This window comes from Chelonus insularis, unplaced genomic scaffold (genome assembly GCF_013357705.1).
Source record: "Chelonus insularis isolate UGA/USDA-ARS -01 unplaced genomic scaffold, ASM1335770v1 contig_77_pilon, whole genome shotgun sequence".
NCBI lineage: Eukaryota > Metazoa > Arthropoda > Insecta > Hymenoptera > Braconidae > Chelonus > Chelonus insularis.
Genome location: NW_023276746.1, coordinates 567,700 through 593,247, shown reverse-complemented (window position 1 = coordinate 593,247; position 25,548 = coordinate 567,700). Strand labels below are relative to the sequence as shown.

General features: G+C 29.4%; 1 protein-coding gene across 1 annotated transcript in view; it reads right to left on the bottom strand.

Moving 5' to 3' along the window:
• The window catches only part of LOC118071342 (uncharacterized), a 48,078-nt gene that overhangs the window by 6,620 nt on the left and 15,910 nt on the right, over positions 1 to 25,548 (bottom strand). Inside the window, exons 2-6 of the mRNA XM_035090451.1 lie at positions 20,522 to 20,645; positions 8,250 to 8,369; positions 7,963 to 8,129; positions 3,954 to 4,138; positions 569 to 687 (exon numbers count right to left, since the gene is read on the bottom strand). Of these exons, the coding sequence (XP_034946342.1) occupies positions 569 to 687; positions 3,954 to 4,138; positions 7,963 to 8,129; positions 8,250 to 8,369; positions 20,522 to 20,645 (715 nt within the window). The remainder of the gene's footprint in view (positions 1 to 568; positions 688 to 3,953; positions 4,139 to 7,962; positions 8,130 to 8,249; positions 8,370 to 20,521; positions 20,646 to 25,548) is intronic.

Sequence of the window (25,548 nt, the reverse complement as noted above, 5' to 3'; positions counted from 1 at the left end):
TAAGTGAAAACGTTTGCTAGATAAATTGAATAAAAAATACTCTCTAAAAGTGAATTGATGAAAATTTCATTGGTTTATTCAAAGGATTACAATTTTTTTGGAGAAATATGTAGGCTCAATTAGATTTAGGAGTAAAAGGGTCAAAATTTAGACATATCCTATTCAATCCGACTAATCTTAGACAAATCTAGAATCTAGCAACTAAATCCGGGTAAGATAGCCATAGTCATCACTTTAGAGAGCTATGTGTAAAATTATGCTATACACAGAATTCATGACACCCTTCAGCAATGATTTAGAGATCCTACTGCTGATTTAGGGTGAGATGGCCACAATAGTCTAATATAACATATACCGTCTTTCAAACATTTTTAGCATGTTGAAACGTATAAGTGAATGTTTTGATTAAAATATAACACATTTTTTCATCATCGAATTGTATCTTTTTTAAAAAAAAATCAATTATTGGGTTCAATAAGCAAAAAATCACTGAAAGTGATTCAATATACACTAATTTATATCCAGAGAATAACTGTTTTCTTTCATTATTATTGTAATTAAAAAATACTTGTACCTCTTCGTTTCAAGCCAGTTGTACTTGGATAATACTCCGTATCACTGTATATTCTTGTGTCATCAATTCTACTACTAGGATAATCGTACCCCTCACTGTACCATCCATCTTGACTGCAATGAGACAATAGTCGATTAATTAACACATTCAAACGCTTTAATTAAATAGCGTGAGATTATATAATTAAAAAAAAAAAAGAAGAAAAATATATTGAATTAAAACTAATGATATCTACATTTAATGAATATTATAGATATAATATTAGTTTAAATAATCAATTTTTTTTTTGTGAAACATTGTTTAATTTATGAACGCTAATTGATATACAAATGATTTATGATTAACATGATATGTTTTGGTCTAACAAACATTAGCACTAATAATTAAATGAATAAATGATGTTAACAATTTATAGGGTATATATTATTTTATGTATATACATCCTTCACATGATATTATAATTAGTGATTGATTTATTGCATGTATGTATACATTGAGAGCATAAATTTTGGGTGTAGCGAGAAGATTGTGTGCTATTTTAGAACAACTGACGCGCCATTAATTTATGAAGTATAATAAAAAGCACATGATGGTAAATTAGAAAATTATATTTTATCAAAAATGCCTGATTCAGCCTATTTAGTGATCAATTCTGTGTTAATTAAGAATTCTTGTTAACAGTGATAATGAAGTTGAAAGAAATAATAATAAAATGAAAGCTTTCAATTGAAGTGAAATGAATAAATGTTTCTTTGAATTGACCACTCATTCGTACCTGTCCTCATAATCCCATGTGTGTTTCCGTCGTCTGTTTAACAATAGAAGAAAAAAAAAACACAGAAATAATACGGATAAATAATTAATAAAGAAAATTTGAAATTAGTTTATTTTATTTTAGTGTTTCATTTGTTTGTTCAAAATCCGAATGCATGTTGTGTTACAGATTTTATTTAAAAATATTGGTTTACTTTAAAAATAGACTTTAAAAGAGTATTTTTGATTTTATTAAAGAGCTTATGTTATTAATGAAGTAACACATGTATTGGAAGTGTGCTGTAAAGAATATTTATTATTAAAATATTGAGATTAGTTGTAGTTAAGGTGAGTTAAAGCTGGGATTCCCAGCCTGGATCCTTCGTAAAAAACCTGAAATCAAAAAATCTCTAGACCTCGATTGTAGAGACCTCTGGCGGCATAGAATTCTTCATTTATTTTTTTCGTGTAAAAAATATTTATAGGTATTCAGAAAAATGGTATACACAGTAGAGAACAAAAAATAATAGTGTAAGTCCAGTAATAATTGCATAATAAATGATTTTTGTAAAAGGCTCATGACATGTACACCCGCCATGACACCTCAGAATTCACTAAAAAATCACTTTTTATGCAATTGTTACTTCATTTATATTATTAATTTTTATTCTTTACTGCAGTGAGAACATGTGTATACCATTTTTTTTACTATTTATAAACATTTTTTACACGAAAAAAACAAATAAATAATGCACAGTTTGTTGACAAAAAATTGAGGTGATTTGAGGTTACAAGAGCCCAGCCTTAATACTTTCACACAATTTCGTATAATAAGGCTAAAAAAAAAGAACACGAACATAATATTAACACAAAATCATCTCTACATCACTTTTTTTTTGCCTTATTCTCGGTGTACAAGATTGTGAGAAAGTCTTTGGAGTAGCAAAATAGTATATTGGATAACGAGGGAAATAAATATCCTTTTACCCACGTAAGCGTCTACTTACTGCACATGTATTAGTGGATGCGTTTAGCCACTCGTGAATGGTCGATTATTTACGACCCTAACCCTTCACCATGCTTTATACGGCACTTGTCTGATTACTTACTACCAGAGAAAACACACGTGTATAGAAGTTCAATGCGGTGTTCTGTTTATCAGATTACCCCAATCGTGCTAAACTCCTACTTGGCTCCATAAGAATACATACTAAATTTTCCGGCCACATCGATTCATTTGAAATAAACTTCTATTCACGTCTTTCTTCTTAGATACTACTAACCATAAACATGTAAAAAGAAAACACGACTAAGTATTGTACTACTCCATTACCTTCGATTAAAAAGTACTAAAATATATTTCGCGTCTAACATGTGAATGAATCATTCATGTTTATATTCATTTTTATAAAAATAACTTTCAAAGTATCTAGGCTGAGAAACCTGCTTCAAATAGAGTAACAAGAACTCTTGAATAGCAAGGAAACTAATTTTCCTCTCTTACAACTGGTCATTTTTGACATTAACCCTTCAGGCCTTACGATAATCCGACTGTAAAGAATATTATCGCAATGAGCAAATTGCTCACGGGTTGTGCGCATAGGCAAGGCGCGAATTTTTAATTGAAAATAAATTATTTAATACAATTACTTCTAAAAGTAAACTATCAAAACAAATATTATCTTCTATAATCTTAAAATAACTTACTTTATAAATTAAACAATAATAAAAAATGCTGCCTTACAAATTAATACATTGAAGCGCCTAAGACAATTGTCAAAAATGGCCGGCGCTGCTCATGACACTCGGCAATACTCGTCGCAAGCCGAACTTAGTCGAACGCATAGTTTTTCTAGCATATTTTACTTACGTGATGAGAAAAATGCTCACACAATTTGAAATTAGTTAATTTTTTATCAAGGGAGTAAAATATAGTATTTCTTCTATGAGAAAAATTTTGTCCTGAGCCGAAATATGTTTTTTTCCCATGATGTGAATACATCTTTTTGTCATATTGTCACGAAAATTTCGATTTTATTCTTAGTTTAGAGGTTAGTAAAGCGAGACGTTCTGCCTTACAGAGAAGAATAACATGCGTGTAGGCATGCGCACAATCAAATTTTGTTATTTTATGCAAAGAAGAAATGTCGAACTTTACTGCCTTTAAAAAGGGAGTAAAATTGAAATTTACGTGGGAGTATGACAACAAATAATTTTGTTTTCCTAATTTAAAATGCTTCAATGAAACTTCCTGGAGTGTTATATAGAAGATAATTAGCTATTCTGAATCTAAACGAAAATTCACACCATCATTCTATATAAAAAAATTAAAAAAAAAAATAAATAATCAGGCGTGAGCAAAATGCTCATAGCGTAAGGTCTGAAGGGTTAAACTACTCTTAGTCATCTATGGCCCAATGTTGGCTAAGAAATGATCAGTCGAACGGTCCTGCTAGGGTATAGGAGTAAGGAGAAAAGGATAACATAGTAATCCAGCAGTTTTTATATTTTTGTGACTTATTCCATGCTTTTTCATTTTTACTGTATTCATTAATTAATATTAGCTCAACATCACCTCATTAGCAGAGCTTTCTTTAATTTCCAATAAACATCTAGATCATCATACCTGTATTCCTTGTAACCTCGGGGACGACTGTTATAAGAAAGTGGTTCGGAAGATTCAGCATTCTGTTGACTGTACCTTTGGGGTATACTTTCACCAGGATATGGTTCATCATAACGAGGACTATGTCCTCTGCTTCCATAATTTGCATAATTACCCGCCGTCAATCTTCCACCACCAGAGATTTGCTGCAATAAATAAGTCATTAAATGATGTACTTATTTTAAATTAATTTCATTAATTTTTAAATTAACTTTAGCAAAAGCTCATAGCTATAAAGTACATCAGCTTTTGGACTTTGGAGCTCTTTTTTGTACAGCCACTCTTTTATGCTGTATTTTTATTTAAAATAACTACTAAGAAATTTAATAATCCTGCTGCCAGTGTACGCATACTAATGGATTCAATTAAGTTTTATTTAAATGTTTTCGCGTATTTTTACTTTGAGATTTTTAATTAAAAAATACAATAGAAAGTTGAATTAAAGAAAAATTAAATGAGGAAATATTTGGAATTGTTTAACTTCTTGATTTTCTTTTTTTTTTTTTTTTTGATGAAAAATAATTGGACTGTGAGAATCATTTATTATTCTACACGTCGTAGAGACTTGAACGCGACAATGAATTGTTAAAAGTTAAAGGTCAAAATCAAAATGAGATAAACGAACAATTACCATTAAGTTTAGATTTTATAGAAGATAGTTATCCTGCTCTAGCACTTTTCGTGTAATTTCTTTTAACCACATTATTTTTATGAAGCAAAAAAAAAATTGGAAGAAATTAGATTTCTTTTTTTAGAAATGAGGAGAAAAAAAAATTTGACATTCAGAAATGGAGATGTTTGCAATTAAACTTTTACGATTTAAACTGTAAAAACCTATGGTGAATGTTAAATTTAATAGTTTTCCAATGAATACTCCAAAATAAAATTCATGGTTTTTTGAAAAAACAATTCTGGTGATTGATGAATATATTAAGAATACTTGAACACAATTTATGCTTGATTCCGACATTAACTTTTTGTAGAAAACAATTCTAAATTTCATAACTCAGGAATACTTCGAACTTTGAATAGTAAATTTTCACTACAAACTGATAAATCTTTATAATAAAATAATAAGTCACATCATCATTGCTATGTTTTACTTAAAGATACATAAAAGTTTCAATGTTCTTTTGGATAACCCAGTACTATCTCTTATTCTTCCTGCTCATTCCACAAACTTGTCTAGAAAGACTACAGTCATTATTTTATTTATTGCCTACAAGGTACAAAGTCTGATAACAAGGATCCATTTAAACTTACACATTCAATAAGATTGAAATACAAGTAATCTATTTCTGTATTTCAAAATACTATTCAACAATTGAAAGAGAGATTTACATTCTGCAAGAAAAGTATTAGCTAAGCTAGTCATTTAGCTCGGGCTCGATTATTCTAGAGAAGAGAAAATCTATTCAATGAACACTAAAATCATGTATTGGTAAATAATAGATTTTAGAAGGGTTTACAAGAAAGCTTGAGACAGAAAACATCTAACTTCTCTACATAAACTACAGTAACTGCTTCTGCACAAATTGAATTGAAAATTCTAAATAAGACTAAGCTGAGCTGTTGGTCGATAAATAAATGAACAAAAAGGAATAAGACTCTGGTAAGAAGTAAGATTGGCACATTATTAGTTTGAAATTGGACCAACATTGGAAAGCTTGGACTAGAAATGAGTATCTCTTAGTTGTTTTTTTTAATTTAAGCTTGGTCTAGACCTCCATGAAATGTCTGTGCAACTTTGTGTGATTGTAATTATAATTTTAAACTTTAAGTGTAGCATATGATACTTTTCCTGTATCTATGATGATACATTCAACCCTTCCTTTAGGGTTCTGAAAGGATTTTTCCATCATCACCCATCTAGGGTGCTCTTGGCTCAGTGTTAGCACCCAGTCATGTTTCAAGACTTAGGCTATCATCAATGTGGGAACTAATTCTCGTTTAGTCATGGGATAAAACTAGGTAATAACACTGGATTAACAATCTTATGTATAAACAGTAGTTAGGTTCTTAAGAAATTAGGAATAATCAGCCTAGGAGTTGAATTTATTCTAAGGAAGAGTGTTTGGTATCAAAGTCTAAAGACTCATTCATTAAACCTTTGAAGCAAGTCAATTCTCGATCCTTAAGACCCTAATGAGAAGCAAAAATGACCTATTCCTAGACCAATATTAGGGTGCTTCAATCAACCTTGATCTAGCATTAAACCAGGATTCAGTGATATTTGAATATTTACTGTGTTACTCAAAAAGCCTTCCTTGGTCTTCAAAAAGATTTAATATTCAAGACTAGTTAAGTGCATTTTTAACCGTTTCATTATAGTATTAGAACAACATGCTGCTCAGGTATACGCTTTGTCTCTGAAACCATGACTGAATACTGTGCTCTACATTAAGGTAGTTGTGAAATATTATGATACCAAAAGTTTTTATAGGAAGACCATAACAAATTATGTACAAAAATTGATGGAGTTAGAAGAAACTTTTGTCCATGTACAGTTCTTCTGTTCTCACATGCATACAAATCATTCTATCATTAATTGATACCCACACATCGAAACAGTTTTGCGGAAGATCGTGGCAACGTTGGGCTTTACGTATTATATGTATATGACACACACTATAATTTTGAAATATAAAGAAATCTTCTAATTGACTATCTCAAATTTCCCTAACACTTCGCGCGCTTCTTGCCTTAGCTGTATTGCCATATCATTCAGTCTTCTTCGCTATAACCAAGAAATGTCAATATTTTTTAAGTTTTAGCGAGAATATCTTTTAAACGATATTGTAATTTAGTTTGAATTTGTCATAAATTATTATTATACATATTTACGTACTGTGTTAGTTTTTTGAACGATTTGCTCGGGTCATTTGAATTTAATTAAAGTGGATTGGAGCACAAAAGTGGTTCCTAGTATATCGTACATGTTAAAACTATTCACTTTGAATTAATGTTTTTTATATTTTTGTGTTGTAAATAATTGGCTATTTACAGCTAATGGTTCAGAGGATCATTTTGCAAAATTTGAAATAAATCAGGCGAGAAAATTTTTTCACGACAACTACCTTCATCTCGTGATTTAAAGTTTATTTTCATTGAGTCGAATTTAAACATGAATGATTTTGGTGAGCGCAGTATTGATTACTACTTGAAACAGCAACTGTAAAAGTTCTGTACAGTAATCAGTACTATGCTCACCAAAAATTACCCATGTTTAGATTCATTTTTATGAAAATAATTCTTACATTGAGAAGTTATTGTGTAGCACAGTACTGAGTCATCCTTTCTTTAAAAAAAATAAATACTCTAGAAGTGAGAGTATGTGTCCACTTTATTGAGCCATTAAGGATTTGTGAATTTCATCATTAACCACTCCTTTTCTATGTCATCTTTGATTATCTAGCTTCGTTGGATTGACACAAAGAAAAATTTTGTGTTAACAAAAAATCTACTTCAAGTTTTTGTGTCACAGCTCTGTAGTAATTTAACATTTACTCTTCATGTAAACAAAAAATAGAGATGTTGACACAAATTTTTTTAATTAAATCAAAAAATTAAAAGGAGTTTTAGCATCAAAGATGAGTGATCATTGGTGAAACGAAAACAACAATCTGAATTCTAAAGTTACTTATATGTTTATTGCTGCCTGAATTGTCATAAATGATGACAGATGAAGAAGTTTAGTTAAATCTATCTTAAGATACCTACCCTGGATCTTACAGAAATATTATCTTTAAACACAACGAATTTCTTTGGATTTGTTCAGGACAAATAGTCCTGCATTATTGCGAAAAATACTTTCTCTGTGTAGGTCAAGACAGTTGTTTAAAAATGATTTAATTAGACAGTAAAAAAAGCATTGCTAAATAATAATTATTTAATTAATTAAAAATTCCTAGTGACTTGAAACCAGAACAAGTATTTGAGGTTTGTAACAATGGAAAATATCAATAATTACTTGATCATCTCTCTCATAACTATTTTCTCTTGAGGTCTCTAATGACCGTTGGGGGGTTGCCAGTTGATTAGCAGCTGTTCTGAACTGTGAAGCTGAGCTGTTGGCACCTTGTCCTCCCACGGGATAATTCAAGTCTGAAGTGTAGTCTGAATCTTCCGAATAACCCGCTGCAATGAGAATTTTCGTAAATGAACGTAACTTAACTATTGTAGTAATAGAGAAAGAGATATAAAATGGAAAATAGAGGATGAGGAAGAGAGAAATTTTGAACAATCAAGCATACTCACAGTGGCCTATATTGTAGAGTGTTTGTCTCCTTGCTTGTTCTGCTCGTGTCTCTTGGTCCATTGTACTGTTCAACATCTCGAGTTTCCTTTGCAAATCTGCTGCTGCTGTATTCTCTGGATCTTCAATAAAAAAAAATTCAAAGTTATTCATTTGTGAAAGTTACATTACTTAAGATTGAGATGAATACTTTTATTCATTTTTTGTTTGAAAACATAAAATTCTAAAAGATAAAAGATGTATTTTGATAATGACTTTTTAGTTTTTTAAATGATTTCATATATTTGAGTGGAAAGTTCTAATTAACGTGCATTAATGTGCACATAATACTTCTAGATATCTAATTTATATTTTTATTATGCACTGATAGGAGTATTAATTTTATTTATTTTTTTTCAAGTAATTTTTTAAATCAGTTTGTAATGTTGTTTGACATTCATTCGTAGTAGGGCGGTTTTTTCACTAGGGTGATAAGTACATGATTACCTATGTAATTTTTTATCACTAGTGCAGTAATTAATGACATTTGTAAATAATGTTCAGGTTTTTGAAGCACGATCCGTATTTATTGCTTTTGGAATCGATAATGTATGGCTCATAAATTATAGAAAAAAAATCACCAATTTGTTTATGAGTCTCTGGTGGCCGACTAACGGACGAAATTTTGGCAAAGAAAGAATTTTTAGAAACAAGTTTCCCTAAAACTTTCGAAGAAAAATTTTGTATTGCAATAAAATAAAGTGACTTACATGTATTTTTAGGCTAAGTAAACTGGTCTTAAAAATTTGTGTATGATTAAGTGTATTTTATCACCAAAAATTTAATACAGTCGTGAAATTATGAGTACTTTTCGCTACGATTTTGAGTATTCAAAAGTAAACTTTCCATGCAGGTGCTGCGGAACAAATGTTTTTATCCTCATTTTTCATTAAGTTCACTTTTCTGTGTGGAATACGTAGAGTTTTTTTCACGGACATAGCGAAAAATAATATTTACTCACTAGTAAAGTAATTAGATCATTTTAAATTATGTGTTGAAAAGAAATTTTGTTCAGATATTGAGAAGCCCTACTTTTCTTGTGTACTTATAGTGCAGAAATGAATACATTATCAACCTAGAGAGGTAATGTAGACTTTTTTAAACTACTCATAAATAATAATTTTAGAAATCAGTCAATATCGTTTCCATTATAAAATTAATATTTTTAAAATATCTCCTTACGAACAAATAAGTGTTTTTTGATGACAAATATTGATTTAATCTCATTCTTTTCTTTAGTAAGAAAATAAATAACTTATTAATCTTAAAAAATCTCTTTCGCTTTAAATAAATCCTTCTATCAGTGCACAATAATCTAATAATCAAAGTTGAGTTTGTATTAAAAAATATTTTTCTTTGATTTTAACTGATCCAAATGATGATATCAACATCACTTTGATCAGTATTTCTTATAAGAAATCTTGGTCTCAATTAAATTCTCATAAATTTTAAATTCGTTCTCAATAAAAATTTCGCTCATCTCGTAGTTTCCACATTACTCGTGTTTTATCTACTTCTCTGCAAAAAATCTCACCATTAAAACTTGAAGGATTGCATTAATGTGATAAATGCATTTGACGTTATTAAAACTCTCAGAAAATGTTTAAAGTTGAAAATATTCCATGGAAGGTGAAGATAAAAAGCGATAGAACATCGATAACGCCTTAGAGTAAAATATTCCCTCAGGGGTTCGACTGCATTAAGGTTTAAAGCTGTGGCCTGGAAGGCAAAAAAAATAATTGCACTCGTTGGAATAATAGAGAAACGATGAAGAAATGCAATCTGGAAATATATTTTTATAATAATAAAAATAAAAATGTTGAAATGTTACCACGAAACTAAACTACATCATTAAATGGGAGAGAATAATAATAATAATGAAATATGCATTGAATTATACAACAAAAATAGATAAATAAACTAGACAAAAAATATTTTTTAATAAATCAAAATTCTCAAAAATTATTCTCATAAAAACAAAAGTATTAAAATTGAAAAGATTTTTACTAAACAACAAAACATGTGAATAAAATATTGAATTTTATGTAACACAATTGTTGACATTTTTTTTTTTCAGCAAAATACTTTTTTTTTATTTCTTCACAAGGCTTACACTTAAAAATAACTAAACTGAACATGTGCACTCTCGAACACGTAGGATATGAGTTTCTAAAAGTCGTCTTTGCAATGTCGAGAGTTTTGTGGCCATTACAACGACTACTTTTAACTCATCCAATACTTGTGAAGATGAAAAGTAAAAATAATTATTGCGATGAAGATAATTTAAAATAACAATTATTGGTCTAGTTAACAATTATATTAATTATATTAAGTTTCTAATTAAACACAGAATTCTGAATAGCAGACTGGAAAAAAAGGTTTTTTACTTCTATCGAATAACAAAATTTCAATCTAGTAGTCTGGTGAATACGCTTTGAAAAATGTGAAAATTGGAATTTTTTTAAATATTCATCACTTTTTCTTCTTCACAGCGTGTTTTCAGTAACAAAAAAAAGTGAAGTATATTTGTAACCACTTGTCACATGAAGCTTTTTCGGCAATAAAAAATTTTATTTACATTTTTTTAATGAGTATCTCAAAAATAACGCATCGAAGATCAAAACATTGTACACACAATTTTTAAAGATTTTTATGGAGAATAAAATGAGACCAGTTTCAGGTCTCTACGATCAATATTGTTCGAGATATATTTTTTTATGAAAAAAAGTACCACTGTATTCAAACAATTGACAATAATTTAGACATTTTCTGATAGTACTCAAACCTTTTTTGAGTAAAAGATCAATTTTTTGCATTAAATAAATCATTAAATTTTTTTCAATTAAATAATTATTTTGAAAATATTTAGACCAAGGAAATCGTTACAAAATACAAGATGAGCTTTTTTTAAAAAATAAATGTAAAATAAATGTATTTTCAATATTATTTATTGATTCCATTTCAATTGATTAGAAAAAAAAAATATTCTTTTTCTTTACAATGATTCTTTATATTTATTGTCCAACTTTCTGCTATACTTTCACGTTTAAATAAGAAAAAACATTGAAGTACAATAATAATAATAATGCTGAAAAAAAAAATTGGTAACAGCTGCAGAGATATTGATAAAGTTGAATGAAAGTTGAAGTAGACAAAGACAACAAAAATGGCAACATTTTTAATAAAATTCTCTGAACAAAATTGACAGAAGATTGACATGTTTTATTCATATCACAAAATGTCGGTTTCAATTCAATTATTGTAGATAAAAAATTATAGAAAAAAAAGTGATTATTTTATTTATTTATTTTTTTATTTTAAAGCAAAATGAACATGGGAATATTTTTATCTAGTCTATTTATATCTACTCTATTATTTTATATTTTATCTCGGTTTAAAAACCGGAAATTCTTATTATCACTTGCAGCATAGTAAAAATATTAAATTAAGCTTAAAAAAAAATACCTGAACAAATTTTTGGCGATTAGAATTAAAAGAGGGTTGTTGAAAATAATTGTGTGTATTATGATGCTTTTATGTGTGTGGGAAAATGATGATGGCAGGAGAGGAATACACATCCGTCTAAAGTCCCTTTTCCCCTCTTATATTACCTCGAACCCTACGTAAACATATCCATTTCATTCCCCCGGAAAATCGAAATTTTCTCCCTCGAAGAAGGGCTGGATACCCCTAGGGTTTCCGCCTAAGGGTTGATAATTTTGATGACTCAAGTCACCAAAAACCCTGCCAGGTATTATTATGTGGTACATGACAAAGTACAGTAGATTTATACTAATTTCCGCGTTACTAACATTTGTTAGGTGTCAACTGTAACTCCCCCCACTGACGGAACTTCTTTATTTCTGCTAAACAACACGCAGAGAAATGTATAGTAAAAATTACCCTGAATTTTATGGTAATTTGGTAACACAGTAATGTCACGGTAAAAATTACTGTGCACATGGTCAAAATAATAATTTTTCGAGTAAAAATTACTATACAGTTCAGTAATTTTTACAATGTATATAGTAATTTTTACCCTCACACTACAATGTCACCAAATTGCCCTAAAATTCAGGATAATTTTTATTGTACATTTCTCAGCGTGAAGTAAAATTGGCCCTCGTAAATTTATTCAGATCTCTAAATAAAGTTATTTAAACATTAAAAAAATATTCTTGGAACAACTATGAAACATCTGTTACTAATGTAACTCATTTTATGTCATTTACAATAATATCATATTAATATTAACCTCAGTTTTCAACAATATTAATCCTTCCAGTAGAATCTATTTCAAATGACTTTTTCACTTAATCTATTTTTTAATCTTTTTTTTCTTCATTCGATTATCTTTAAAATAAAATTTGTTCAAAGTCAATATTTTCAGTGGTTCTCGAGATATCGAGAACGAAAAATAACCTGACATACGTACGTACGTACGTATACACGTACGGACACACATACATCCATTTTTAAACCTTCCAATAAACTTTCAAATGTTTTATAATGCAAAGATCTGACAAAAATACGGATTTCAAAATTTGAGCCCATTAAAAGAACTTATTAATTAGAAGTTGAAAAAAAATATAACGAATAACAAATTACTATACAATATGGAATATTAAATTTAATTTTTCAAATATATTTAATTTTCTGAGTAATTATTACCATAATATTTCAGTAATGTCTATCCGATGCTTCGTCTTACGAAACATGATCAACTTTGTCAATGTTCTGTTAGAGTAATTCCTATATAAAACAAATAGCTAGAGCCGAGCTGCGTAATGCTATCTCGCACTAGAATATACTAAAGAGAGGCTCGAAGATTCCTCAACAGTAAGAAGATTACCTGCATCTTCATTATCAGACAAAAATATTTGGCTCTGCATGCTCTAGCTTCTATAGGTATTATTCGAAAGCTTCAATCGAAAGCTCTCTCAGAGTCATAATTAACCATGATATGCATCGAATGATTGTGTCTACAATGATCTTGAAGCGAAGAATATTGAAGAAGAATTAATGAAGTTTAGCTTGCGATACATTGACAGAGCTCTGGATGTCATCCCAACCAATTAGTGTTATCAACCCGTCAACAACATTAACTATGAGAAGTTAAAGAAATTTGACTGTTTTTGTATGATTGACAATTGACAGTGACTTGTCAATAACTTGACACTTAATCTATAAATAAACTTCAATCTGAGACTGTAACTTATGACAATTAGACATATTTAATTTCCGTTTGATAATTAATCTACTTGTAAATTTAGTATTAATTATTTATTTTATTTAATCAACCTAAAGTATTAAATTCCATTTTGATAAATTATTTTGTTTGTTGTTTAGTTAATCTGCAATAGAACAAAACTTTATCTTCTTTACATCATAACATAATATTTATGTACTATGGTAATTTTTTACTCATTGTTAATAACTGAATCCTAAATTCAGCCTAACTATTACCATTATTTTATTTATATTTTTTATAGCAAGAATCACTATTTGTAATGACCTTAAAATTAAAATATATCGAATACGGTGAACATAGATTTTTACGTCGTTTTTTATGTTGGAAATATTGTAAATATTTGAATCTATAAACTTGCCCGTCAACTACTCTGTTTATATTAGCTGATGACAGTGACTAAATTTTACTAAATTTACCCGAGTCAAAATATAATATGGGAAGCCAGAGAAGAGCGAAGCACGAAAGAAAAACGTAAATCAACAAAGTAATCAATATGTTCAAAAATTTTGAATGCATTAATTAAATGAAAATTTTATCAACAAAAAGTAAAATAAGAATTATTTAATTTATATTAACACATTAGTAAATTGTCTCCAACGTTTCACTTTGCCTTCGTGTCCCCCTCCCCCTAATTATTTTTATCTTGAAATTATTATCCTTTTCATAGATCTAACGTAGAATGAATTAATCTTAATTAAAACCAAAATACGAATAAAATCAGAATTTACTTAGAACAAAAATTCTTCAGTTTCATCTTAAAATCGTACTAATTTCATCCCATCTTCATTGTCATTTGATTTTATCTTCATTCTAGCTTCATCCCAAATTTCACTTTATTCTTATTCTAGTTTCAACCTAATTTTATTTTGGGATTTAAGTCATTTTATGTTTATGAAAACATTGTTTTCACACTTATTAATTTTATTCGTATTTTAGTGTTTTTTTTTTAATTTACGGTAATTATACATAAAACAGGAAACTAAAGAAACGAGAAATACAACCCGAGTAGAATTTATTTTAGGCATGCCTAAATACCTATTGGGCCCTTATTGGGAATTGAATGGGTTAGCGTAAATTAGGCATTCCCAACCTATGCCTGATCAATTTGTTTTTAGGATGAAGTAAAATTTGCCCAATTTCGCACTACCCAATAACTTCCCAATTACAACCTTATAAACTTAACTGAAACGATGTCTTAGTTCGTCATTTATTAGGAAATGTTTATCAGGTCCGCATTAGGCTAACAAAAATTACATCTAAATTAGGCACATATTACATTATCCTCATTAAAATGTTTAAAGAACAAATAAAAACTTTGTGAGGATGAATTTAAAATGAATTTGTAACAATATAAAAATTTTTTATTAAATTAAGTATTTTCTTTAGATTCCCATAACAAAGTATTGTAATAATAAATATATTTTCAGATATTGTTTTTTCTTTAAACAATAGTTAATTGTTTTTATTAAACCTTAACTGAATTATGTTGACTGGAAATATATTGTAGTTTCAGAAAAAATAAATAATTTAAACGCATGAAAATATTTAAACCATTAACATTATTTATTATGGAGATTTAAAATAAATAATGATTTACATAAATCTTTTAAAAGATTATACATGTGGATTCGTTCATATTAATATAATAGTAATAATTTTTTAATTAAATGAATAGCCGAGCGGGTAAAGGCACTGGTCTCAGATGCGAGCAAGCTAGCGATCGTAGGTTCGAATCCCCCAAGGAACAAATTTCAGCATCTGTATTTTCGCGGAAATTTAATTATAATACGTTTAATAATTAGTATTTTAACAATATAAAATCATAAAAAATGAGATAATCAAACAAAACTTAGTTTTTATATTTAACTTGCCTTAATTAGGCTTTCCTCACTTGGTCCTAATAGGGACAAGCGTTACATTCCCAATGTGGGCCTAATGTGGTATCCCATTTGGCGCCTAACTTGAATTTAGGAAATTTGAATTGGATACGAACTCTTTCCCAAAAATAAATTCTACTCGGGAAATTTTATAAATAATGAATATAATTTTCCAGAAGTTGACATGAGCAAGTAAATTCATAAGATTGATATTAGACTATCCTGTTTGTAACAATCTAATTATTTATTTATTTTTTAAACAATTACATCGGCCCAACAACAAAGCTAGACTACAATGCAAATCCAAGTGTGTTATTTTTGTAGACACTTTTAACACGCTAAGCCTCTTCAATGTTAAATGTTGTAAACAAACTATAGATTTTTCACACACGATGAAATGTGTTAAAAGTGTCTACAAATCATGTATAGTTTGTTTATGGGCATTTGACATTGAACACACTTTATGCGTGTTATTTTAACACGTTTGTAAAATCTTGGGATTTGCAGTGTAGGGTCACAGATAGGTAACAATAATATATGCATAAAAAGAAATAATACAGCAATAGTTTAAACAATCTAATTTTTATCTACTCAAAAAAAAGTAATATTAAGATAAAAAGGTCGAATTTAAGATAAAAAATATGATAACAGTAATAAACAATCTTAAATGTTACATTTTGACACGTGGATTTTTATTTAGCCTTTTGATTATCCTGTCATAATAATTAAATAATTTTTTAAATCTTTTATATTATTTCTTGAGCAATTATTTTGTTGACGTTTCAATATTAGTAACAATAAGATAATTTTCACTATGTTCATCTCAAAAATGATCAGTTTGAGAATAAAAACATGTGCTCTATATCCGAAACACTCGTGTAAATGATTAACACTCTCCCATTCCCCTTCCTACTTCATCACCACCCTCATATGTATATGTAAAAAAACGTGAGAAATAGCGAAATTTCAAGTACTTATCTGTCCTATAAAAATGATATATTATAAACACATGACGGCAGAGGTGGAAGGGAAACGGAGGAGGGAGTATTAATAATTTAGACTAGTGTTTTAAACATTGATTTTCTTATGTATAAATAATCAGAGCTTTTTTTTAAATCGTGTCAGAAATATATCCATCGCAAATAGATAATTTGTTAAATAAATAAATAATTATTTTATTGTTATATAATCAAGGGAACAATATGTTTTAGTTTCAAGGTCATCAGAAGAATTACTGAAAGTTTTTTCAATGAGTAATTTTTTATTTATTCATTGTTTGTGTTGAAATAATAATTATTGATATTAAGAGTATTTATTTCAAAGCTAATTGAGGCGAATAAACATGGTCTAAAGTAAGAGACCACTTTGTTGGATGGTGAATAGCGTTAAAAGAATGACACAAAGTTAATAAAGAAAATAATACTAATGGTAACACTGAAGGAATAATAATGAAATGAAGATAAAAAGAATAAAGAAATATAATTTTTACAGAAAAAAAAATTATATAATTCCTGTGAATGTTAGATGGAATTCGTAAGTAGTTTAAATCCCTAGAAAGTCATTTGAATTCTAATACTAATTATCAAACATGTGATATTTTACACTTTTCAACCGCCATCATACTAATGAAAAGGATTAAGCTATTCTATGGTAGGATTTTTCTGAAGGGAGTCTTTTATTTCAAGTCCATTATAATGAACCTCATTCTACTTCAGATATTTTTTGAATACTAATGGAAATGTTAAAATAAAAGAGCAGTTTTTAAAAAAAAAAATTTTTCTTCTTCCTTGTCAATTATATTTATTGAAAGAATTTTATTTTAAAAATAATTTTGTTTATTTGTAACACTACTTAAAAAAAAAAAAAGAAAAAAAGAAAAACAAAATTGAAGAATATAAAAAGTGAATTTATGATCCACTTTTTATACACGAGTAGAAGAAAAAGGATTTAGTCAGACATTTGGTATTTACAGTGATGCAGCCAGAGTTTCGTGCATCCACAGGTACCCTCTAAAATCGTTTTACCAATGGAAAACACGTAAATAAAAATTCGTGTAAACTGATTAATCAATCAATTGATTGGCATAGGATCAAAGACTTTACATAAATACAATTAATAGTTATTTATAAATAAAGCTCTATCTTAATTTCAGTGCGAAACATTGTTTAACATTTAGATCAGTTTTTAAAAGTTAATAATTACAGCTATATTATAACACTAGTGCAATAAACATCACTTTACAGCACTAATTATAACTATATTACCGCACGCCGTGCAGAAATGAAATGTTTATAGCACAGACATGAGTTATTGAGCACTCAGTGAACGACACACTTGGAGTTTCAAAGCAAGGATTGAATATAATATTCCAATGATAAGTGATGAATACACCAAAAATAAAACATTTATGGAAATGATCGACAGAAATATTTCTAACAAATTTTCTGGCCTTTTCCCCATCTCAATTGTTTTTCTGTACCACCTATTAAATGTGACTGTTAAAAAATATTTAGCACTCAAATTAAGGATGAATTTTACTTATAAATAATCATAGAACCACCAATTAATTACTTAATTATTCAGTCAATCGAATTGAATACACAACACTGAAAGATATAGTGCAGTGATGGGTAAGCTAAAGGGTTTATCACTTCTATAAAAAAAACAGGAAAAGTTTCCATTTTGTCCGTTGGATGCATAAAAAAAGTTACTTCATCAATTTTTTTATTAATTTATAACTTCTATAAATTATTCTTCACTTGTATTCTTTTTAGAATTATTTTCAAATTTTTTTTTGCTCATAATTAGGCCAACTGAGTGTCATAATGAAAAGCATATTAAATAATAATTATGTTACACATCCACGAACTTAATTATTTTTCAAGATTCAGATCTCACGATGATGATGCTGAGGGTACCTGAGCCACACATAGGCCGAGCTGCTCGTAACTTGATGGCTGTTTCACTTGTTATCAAAGCTTTCCATCCAGCTCGTACATAACGCCATCCTCCTAATTCATTAATAGTCAAATTCTATCAAAATACCATTCCTTGTAGCATTAAGACAATTTGTGTAATACTAATTAATTTGTTTCTTTGAAAATAATTGTTTGATGTGTAAACATCTTGGCTCGAGGTATAGACAAAATTTAACATCAACCCGTGGGCGGCAATCTTGTTGGTGTATTTTACGTGAATGTGTGTGTAAAGCATTGCCGCATGCCAAATATCAAGGGTGAAATGAATTTGCTCTTCCTACTCTGAGTGTTTCGAACACTCCCCATAAAAACAAGTGAGTGAAATGCTGAGCCCACGTTTAGATCCTGTATGTGGTTATCTCTTTCTGCTATAAGTCAAAGGTCACCCCCTATCACTGCTATGTTTTTGATTTAATCTGCTGAGTTTGTTGATGCATACTCATACAATTAGTGTTCTATGTCATTAGCTGTCTAACTGAATAGGTTTTTAAATTGAAACAAATTTTAGATAATTGTGCATTTGTGGAGCTCTAACTAATTAATCCAAGAAAATGTCATTTAATAATTGATCATTATATTTCAATCCTAGCAGGAAAGCACAAAGGATCCAACTTGATTTAACACTGTCTCAATCTAAGCCAATCATGGCCCAATATTGAGTCATGAATCAGTTTTGTCTTGCTGTTGAAGGCGTAAAAGGAATGATGGACTCAAGGGAATCATTGTACGATGAATGCAGGTACAAAAAGTAGGAAAACCCTAGCAGGAAGCATGACTAACTCAATCCTAACCCTAGACGGTGCTAATATAAGCCAACTATGGCCTAGTGGGCCAGAAATAATCCTATTTTGTTTCTTATTAGGAAAGATTCTTTAATATGAAAAATTGTAGTAGAAAGCAAGGCTAGTTCATTTCTGGCTCAATACTAAGATAATCTAGCTAACCTCAGGCCAGTATTGAACCAGGAATGTGCCAATCTTGCTCTTTACTAGGATAGTTGAAGTGGTGGAGCATCTAGCACGTAACTGATGGATCCAGGTTCTATCTTTGTTAGAGTGTTGGAAAAATAAATTCATTTGCGACCGTAAATCTACTGGTATATTTAATTCGATGGAAAAATTTTCAGTATTGTATCTATGAACATGTCTTATTTATGTAGATGTGTTTACATTTATGAAATCGTTATTTATTTAGATTTGTAACAAGAGCCATTTTATAATAACGTGGACAGACCAAATTGCACTTATACTAATTTTTCTATGTCCAAATAAAGATAGAAAGTAGTACAGTGGAGCTTCTCTAATTTTGGAGGCTCGGGAATGTGAGTTCCACGAATTCAACAATTTTATAGAGACACGTATTGAAAACACTACGCAGTGTTAGAAAGAAAGACATATTGTATGTCTATGTTTTCACGAGTAGTAAAAAAGTGGAGATAGCACTAGTAGCAAATTAGTAGCAATAGTAAAGAAGCAGGGATAGAATTAAAAAGAGAAGGACGAGCATTAGAAAAGAGTAGGGGGGGGCACCTTCCCTTCTTTTTCAAGAGGGGCAAAAATTAGAGAGGCTCCAATGTAAATTAATAATTGATTTCTAAAAAAAGTGTCTCTTATTTTAGCATGACCTCAACTTCCTGAATTGATAAGAGCTTACATGTTTACACATCATTTTTAATGAGTCAGCAAATGTTTTTTTTTGGGTTTCACGAATCAAAAGTCTGAATCAACTTCAATAAAAAATTTTCTTAATAAATTTCGAAATAATAATTATCATTATGTAAGTTCATGTAAAAATAGAAAAAAAATGTTCAACATATTTAAGTAAAAATAAAATAATTTAAAAAAGAAGCCATTATGATCTCGAATGAAAATAATTCATCTTTTTTATTATCAGCATAATGAAGCCAATTTTAAAAATCTCTCATTATCTCTTATTCTGGCACACCTGTTGTGTGTGCTGGAACACATTCCAAAGGAGTATTCAAGTTGGAATGCAATCCAATATAATGCCAATTGATAACCCAGAGTACAACGATTGTATTGTGTGGATATACATATTTATGTGGTGGAATGGTAGATAGCAAATACACAAATCATATATGTATGATGTGAAAAATATATTCAACTTACCAAAGGGCTGCTCGAAGCGACAGGCGATAAGAAGTGAATGACCAGTTGGTGATTTCGTGCCTACTACCTCGCCACCTCTCATTTCCAACTCGGAATCCAGACTTACCCATTGTCCGCAACCGTCCTAAAATAGAATTAAAATTTCATTAAAACCCCGAGCAATTATAAAAGGAAAAAAGGAATATTACTTTTTTTTTAATTATGAATAAAACATTATTAGATTGTTGTCTTTCTTGGCCGGAAACATTTTTTTCTTGTTAGCTAATTATCATAAATATTGATTTTTGAAAATATATTTTAATAAGGTGTGGTACAAGAACGACTCAAGGATTCATATACATGAATTCATATACAATTGATTTTCCGTTGCAATATAATTTTTTAATTATTGTTGATGAATAAAGATTTTTATTTACGACAATAAAATAAGCTAACTACATAGAAATGATTTTAGCCAGCGCTAGAATGCGCTTATTATAAAACATTGATTGAGTGCTGAATAGCCGGGCTGCGTATTTCTATCTCGGCTTATAATATACTCTTAGGTAGGGTTGCTATCCGTCCGAGTTTTCCAGGACAAGTCCTCTTTTTTTGACTGGGAGGGTTGTCCGGGGTACTTTTTTCAAAATGTCCGGGTTTTTTATTTTAGTTTTTCTATCAAAAATGGTTCTATGGATGTATTTTCATTGTTTTATGCGTATCTAAATGGAACCATTATTTAATTTTAATAATTGCGATTTATTCTAAGTAAAACTTTTTACGTTTCAATACAATAAAGATTAATATAAATTTTAAAATGTTTAGTAAAAAATTTCAAGTCTGATCTGTCCTGGTTTTTGATGAGATGAGTCCTTGTTTTGTTTGGGTTTTCACTGCTTCAGTCCGGCGTTTCAAAAATTTGAGATGGTAACCCTAGATGCTTAAAATACAAACGAAATATCTTCATCGATAATCAACAGATCTACTCATATTATTATTATACACTAAAACAACTTAGTCGCACTTGAACTTTTTTTTAGAGCAGTATTATGTTTTATCTGTCAAATATTGTAAAAAATATATAAATCACTTATTAACTCACACGAACAAACAATGTAAAAATTAAATACTACGCTGTTATAGTAAAGCATGAGAGATTTGCCTTCATACTAGAAAAAAATACGTTGTAATAGTCGTCTCGTAGTAAAACGTAGTTGTCAGCGAGTAGGAGAGAGAGTCGCTTAGAGTCTAGTTATTTATCTACCTCATTATCAAGTGTCATGTTTTTCTATTTTTAATTAATACATAATAAACTTTTGTCAAACATATCATTATATTTAACATTTTAGAAAAATTAAACCTTCTTGTTTGATAAAAATCAATGCACAACATAATATTTCTCTGAAAAAAATTGAATAAATAAACGGGAGACTGATAAGAATCTGAAAAATTGTTTACCAGTTTCACAATCGATAACTGCGTGTTAACATTTAATTTTACGAGAAAACTTTCTCCATCTATTTATCATATATTTTAATAATTTTTCAACAGCAAATATTTATTGATTATGCATAAATTTTAACCTTGATATAAAATAATTCAATGTTAACGTAAATGAGTAGTCGAGTTAGAAGCTCTTGGAACAAACAATAAGGTACATTTATGCATTTATCAAACATGACTAGACGAACAATGAAAGAAAATAATATAGTCTGACGCAAGCAATGATGATACTACTACTATATAAGTTGAGTTGTTTGCCTGGTTGATTTTAAAACTCTTTTCCATTCTTCTTTGTTTTCAACACTACCATTTTCTCTTTCAACCAAATAATCGCATTAAATAGATACACAATGCCAGCAATAACAAGATAAATTAATCAATATCTAACAAAACAAATGAGTTATAAATAAGTTTGATGAAATTTTCAACTAAATGTAAATTTAAATTATACTTTGCGTCTTTATTATAGACTCTTACTATTACAAAAGGTATTTAATGATTTAATTACTCCTACACTTCAAGAACTATTTTAAATGCTTTAAGTTATTATTTTTTTTTTAGTACAAGTTTAATGACTGATAATTTTTAGGTTTAATTTATTAGTGGTTATATTCATGTGCTGATGAAAGTTAGAAAATTCGTTAAAAAAGATGGAATTTATTTTAACAAATGGAGGTTCAAACAATTTTTATTAAGCATATTATTTTTAAAAACATTTTCATGCCAGCTAGAATTGGTTACAAAGAACATTTTAACAAAATTTGTTAGTGCAAAAGTAAAAAATATAGGTGGAAAAATTTTCCGTAAAAAGTATTGTAGTGGTTTGAGTAAACCGGAGACAAATCAAGAGCTCCAATAGAAATTACTTAAATTTTGAATAATTTGTATGATCTGTTGATAAAGCAGATAGGAAAATTGGGCAAGAGAATGGATAAGACCGAAAGTGCAAGAATCGATACGGGGATAGGTAAGAAAGAAGATAAGAGAATGAATGAAAAGATGGGGACAAATGGGGTAAAACGGATCTTTTCGCATTTTAGTAATTTTGTGAGGCAAAACGGATTCTGTGGAACTGTTATAAAAAATGTTTACGTTCGTATAAAAACAGTTCTCATTTGTAATTATACTTTTATGTATATAAGAAATTTTTAAATCAGGAAATCTATTTTGCCCTGCATTTCCCTAAATCAGAGAACAGATTTCAAAAAAGGTAAGAATTGATAAGAAAGTTTTTATCATTTTTTAATGGTTATTTATTTTTCTATTCATGTTCTTAGTTCAATTTTTTTTACAATGTGTAACCAAGTATTTATCGGCTATCTCTCAACCCCTCACGACATCTATCGACCATGTCAGAGGTCAATAAAGATCTCATGGGTCAATTGGAAGGATATATGTACGGTGACAGTAACGTCTAAGAGGCTTTTTTGCTGTTTGTTAATTGGGCTTGTTGCCTTTTGCTTTTGTGAAATCAGAGTCTTGGTATGAGAGTGGAGTGTTTGGCAAGACTTAGATCTGGTAGAGTTTGGCAATCTTAATACTCAGTTGGTTAAAAGAAACAAATCAAAATTTTTGAAAGAGTCTCTACTAGAGAATCTATTGTTACCACTAAGAAAATTTTTCTTTAAAATTAACTGTAATGTGTGGGTAAAATTTACCAAGCAGTTTGGTAAAGTTACTTTACTGTCAGTTTTGGAGTAAATTTTACCAAGCAATTCCTGGTAAATTTTAACAGATTTTAGGGATATTTTTCATTATTATTTTCGGTGAAATTTTCTGCTGTAAAAAATTTTTTTTCCACATCTTATGTATGCTAGAAAATTATTCGCCGTCAGGAACAATATCACTTGCACTATTATCACAAATTTAGTAAACAAACACCACAACTTAAAACACTTCTACGTTTTTCACACAAACTGACCAACTTGATCATTCCTCGAAGAAGTTTAAGAAAATAGTAAAATTGAATATCCATGGACCTCAAATGTACCCAAGAAGTGCATACTCTTAAATAGAAGGAGAATGATTTTTTTGTCAGTTATGGGAGTTAAGGCCAGTTTTATTGTTATACGTGTTGTCCATTTTTTCATAATGAGTAAAAGAACATCTTTTTCATTTATTTGTAAGGCTAAAGATTTTTTTTTTTGTTGGAGAAATTTTACTAAACGTGCTTGGTAAAATTTACCCAGATGGTTTTGTAATAATTCATATGCGTAGTTTGTACAATTTCTAAGATTCTTGAGGTATCATGTGATTAACCCAAAGGTAAGGGTAATTTTTCATGAAAAATTTTCTCAGTATACAAATTCACTTAGCCAGGAATTGTTTAATAAAATCAGGATAAATTGGAACTATTGATTTGACTCACATTTGCTAATTCCCATTTAGTAACCCAGTCAACTCAAGGAGAAATCTCATATCTGCCCGGCTTCCTATGGATACTAGTGCAACAGCAGTTCTAGGGCGTTGTCTGGTTGCAAATATTGATTTTACCATAGAATTACAATCAATCTGTGAATCAATGAATGCACTACTGATCTCGGTACGCGATTTCAATACTCTAGTACACACGAATACGATGCCATTCATTCGATTGGCATTACAGACATTTTAACATGATTCCTTTAAGATTTTAAACTCTGGAAAGTCCTCTTACAGAGTCTCCACAAAATTTCTACCAAGACACACTTGAGCTTGTGGAATCTTAATTTTGTATCGATGCATCTCGTATTCCATCAGCATCTTCGTCCTCCATCTTACACAGGGTCAGAAACAATTGGTAACAGTTAAAAAAGTTTTTCAACAGTCAGAAAATATTTTTTAGCAATTAACTATTAAGACTGGTTAGTTTCAAATACCAAAGCGTCATTGGTGCGAATCGCTGTATGTTGAAAAATTCTTTCTGTGATTAAAATTAAATTGAGTGGACTTTTCTTCTTACATAAAATATATTATATAGGTACATTATATCGGTGAATATTCATATTTTTTGATTTATAGTTTTTACTTATGCGTTTGTTTTACATTATTTTCTCAAAAGAAAAAATTATCTCTTCAATAAAAACATATGAAAATATCAGTGCTCTCCAGTGGTCTGGGTGCGACCCGAAAGGTCGACACAACTAACTTCCCAGTGGAAAGAATGATAAGATTTAGCTTTTTTCCAATTTTTTGATTCTGCAAAAAAAGTGCTGGACCGATTTTGCTAAAAACCTTATCAGTTCTAAGTTGTGTCAATGTACGTCGAATTCAATTGGTCCCACGTCCATATCATTTTTTGTTCTCGAGATAATCGAGCAGGAAAATAATTCCGAACGCACATACAAACACACACACAGACGTCCTCTCATAAACTATAGTATTCGACTCTTATCCGGGGCCTTAAAACGTGGAGATATGTCAAAATTCGAATAAATATAAAAATCATGCATTTAAAGGTTAAATATATAATTTAACCAGTACAATCAGTACTTTATCGTGTTTTTATGTCACGATGGTATGGAATTGATTTAAGATGAAGCTTATGTTGAATATCATACGTATTA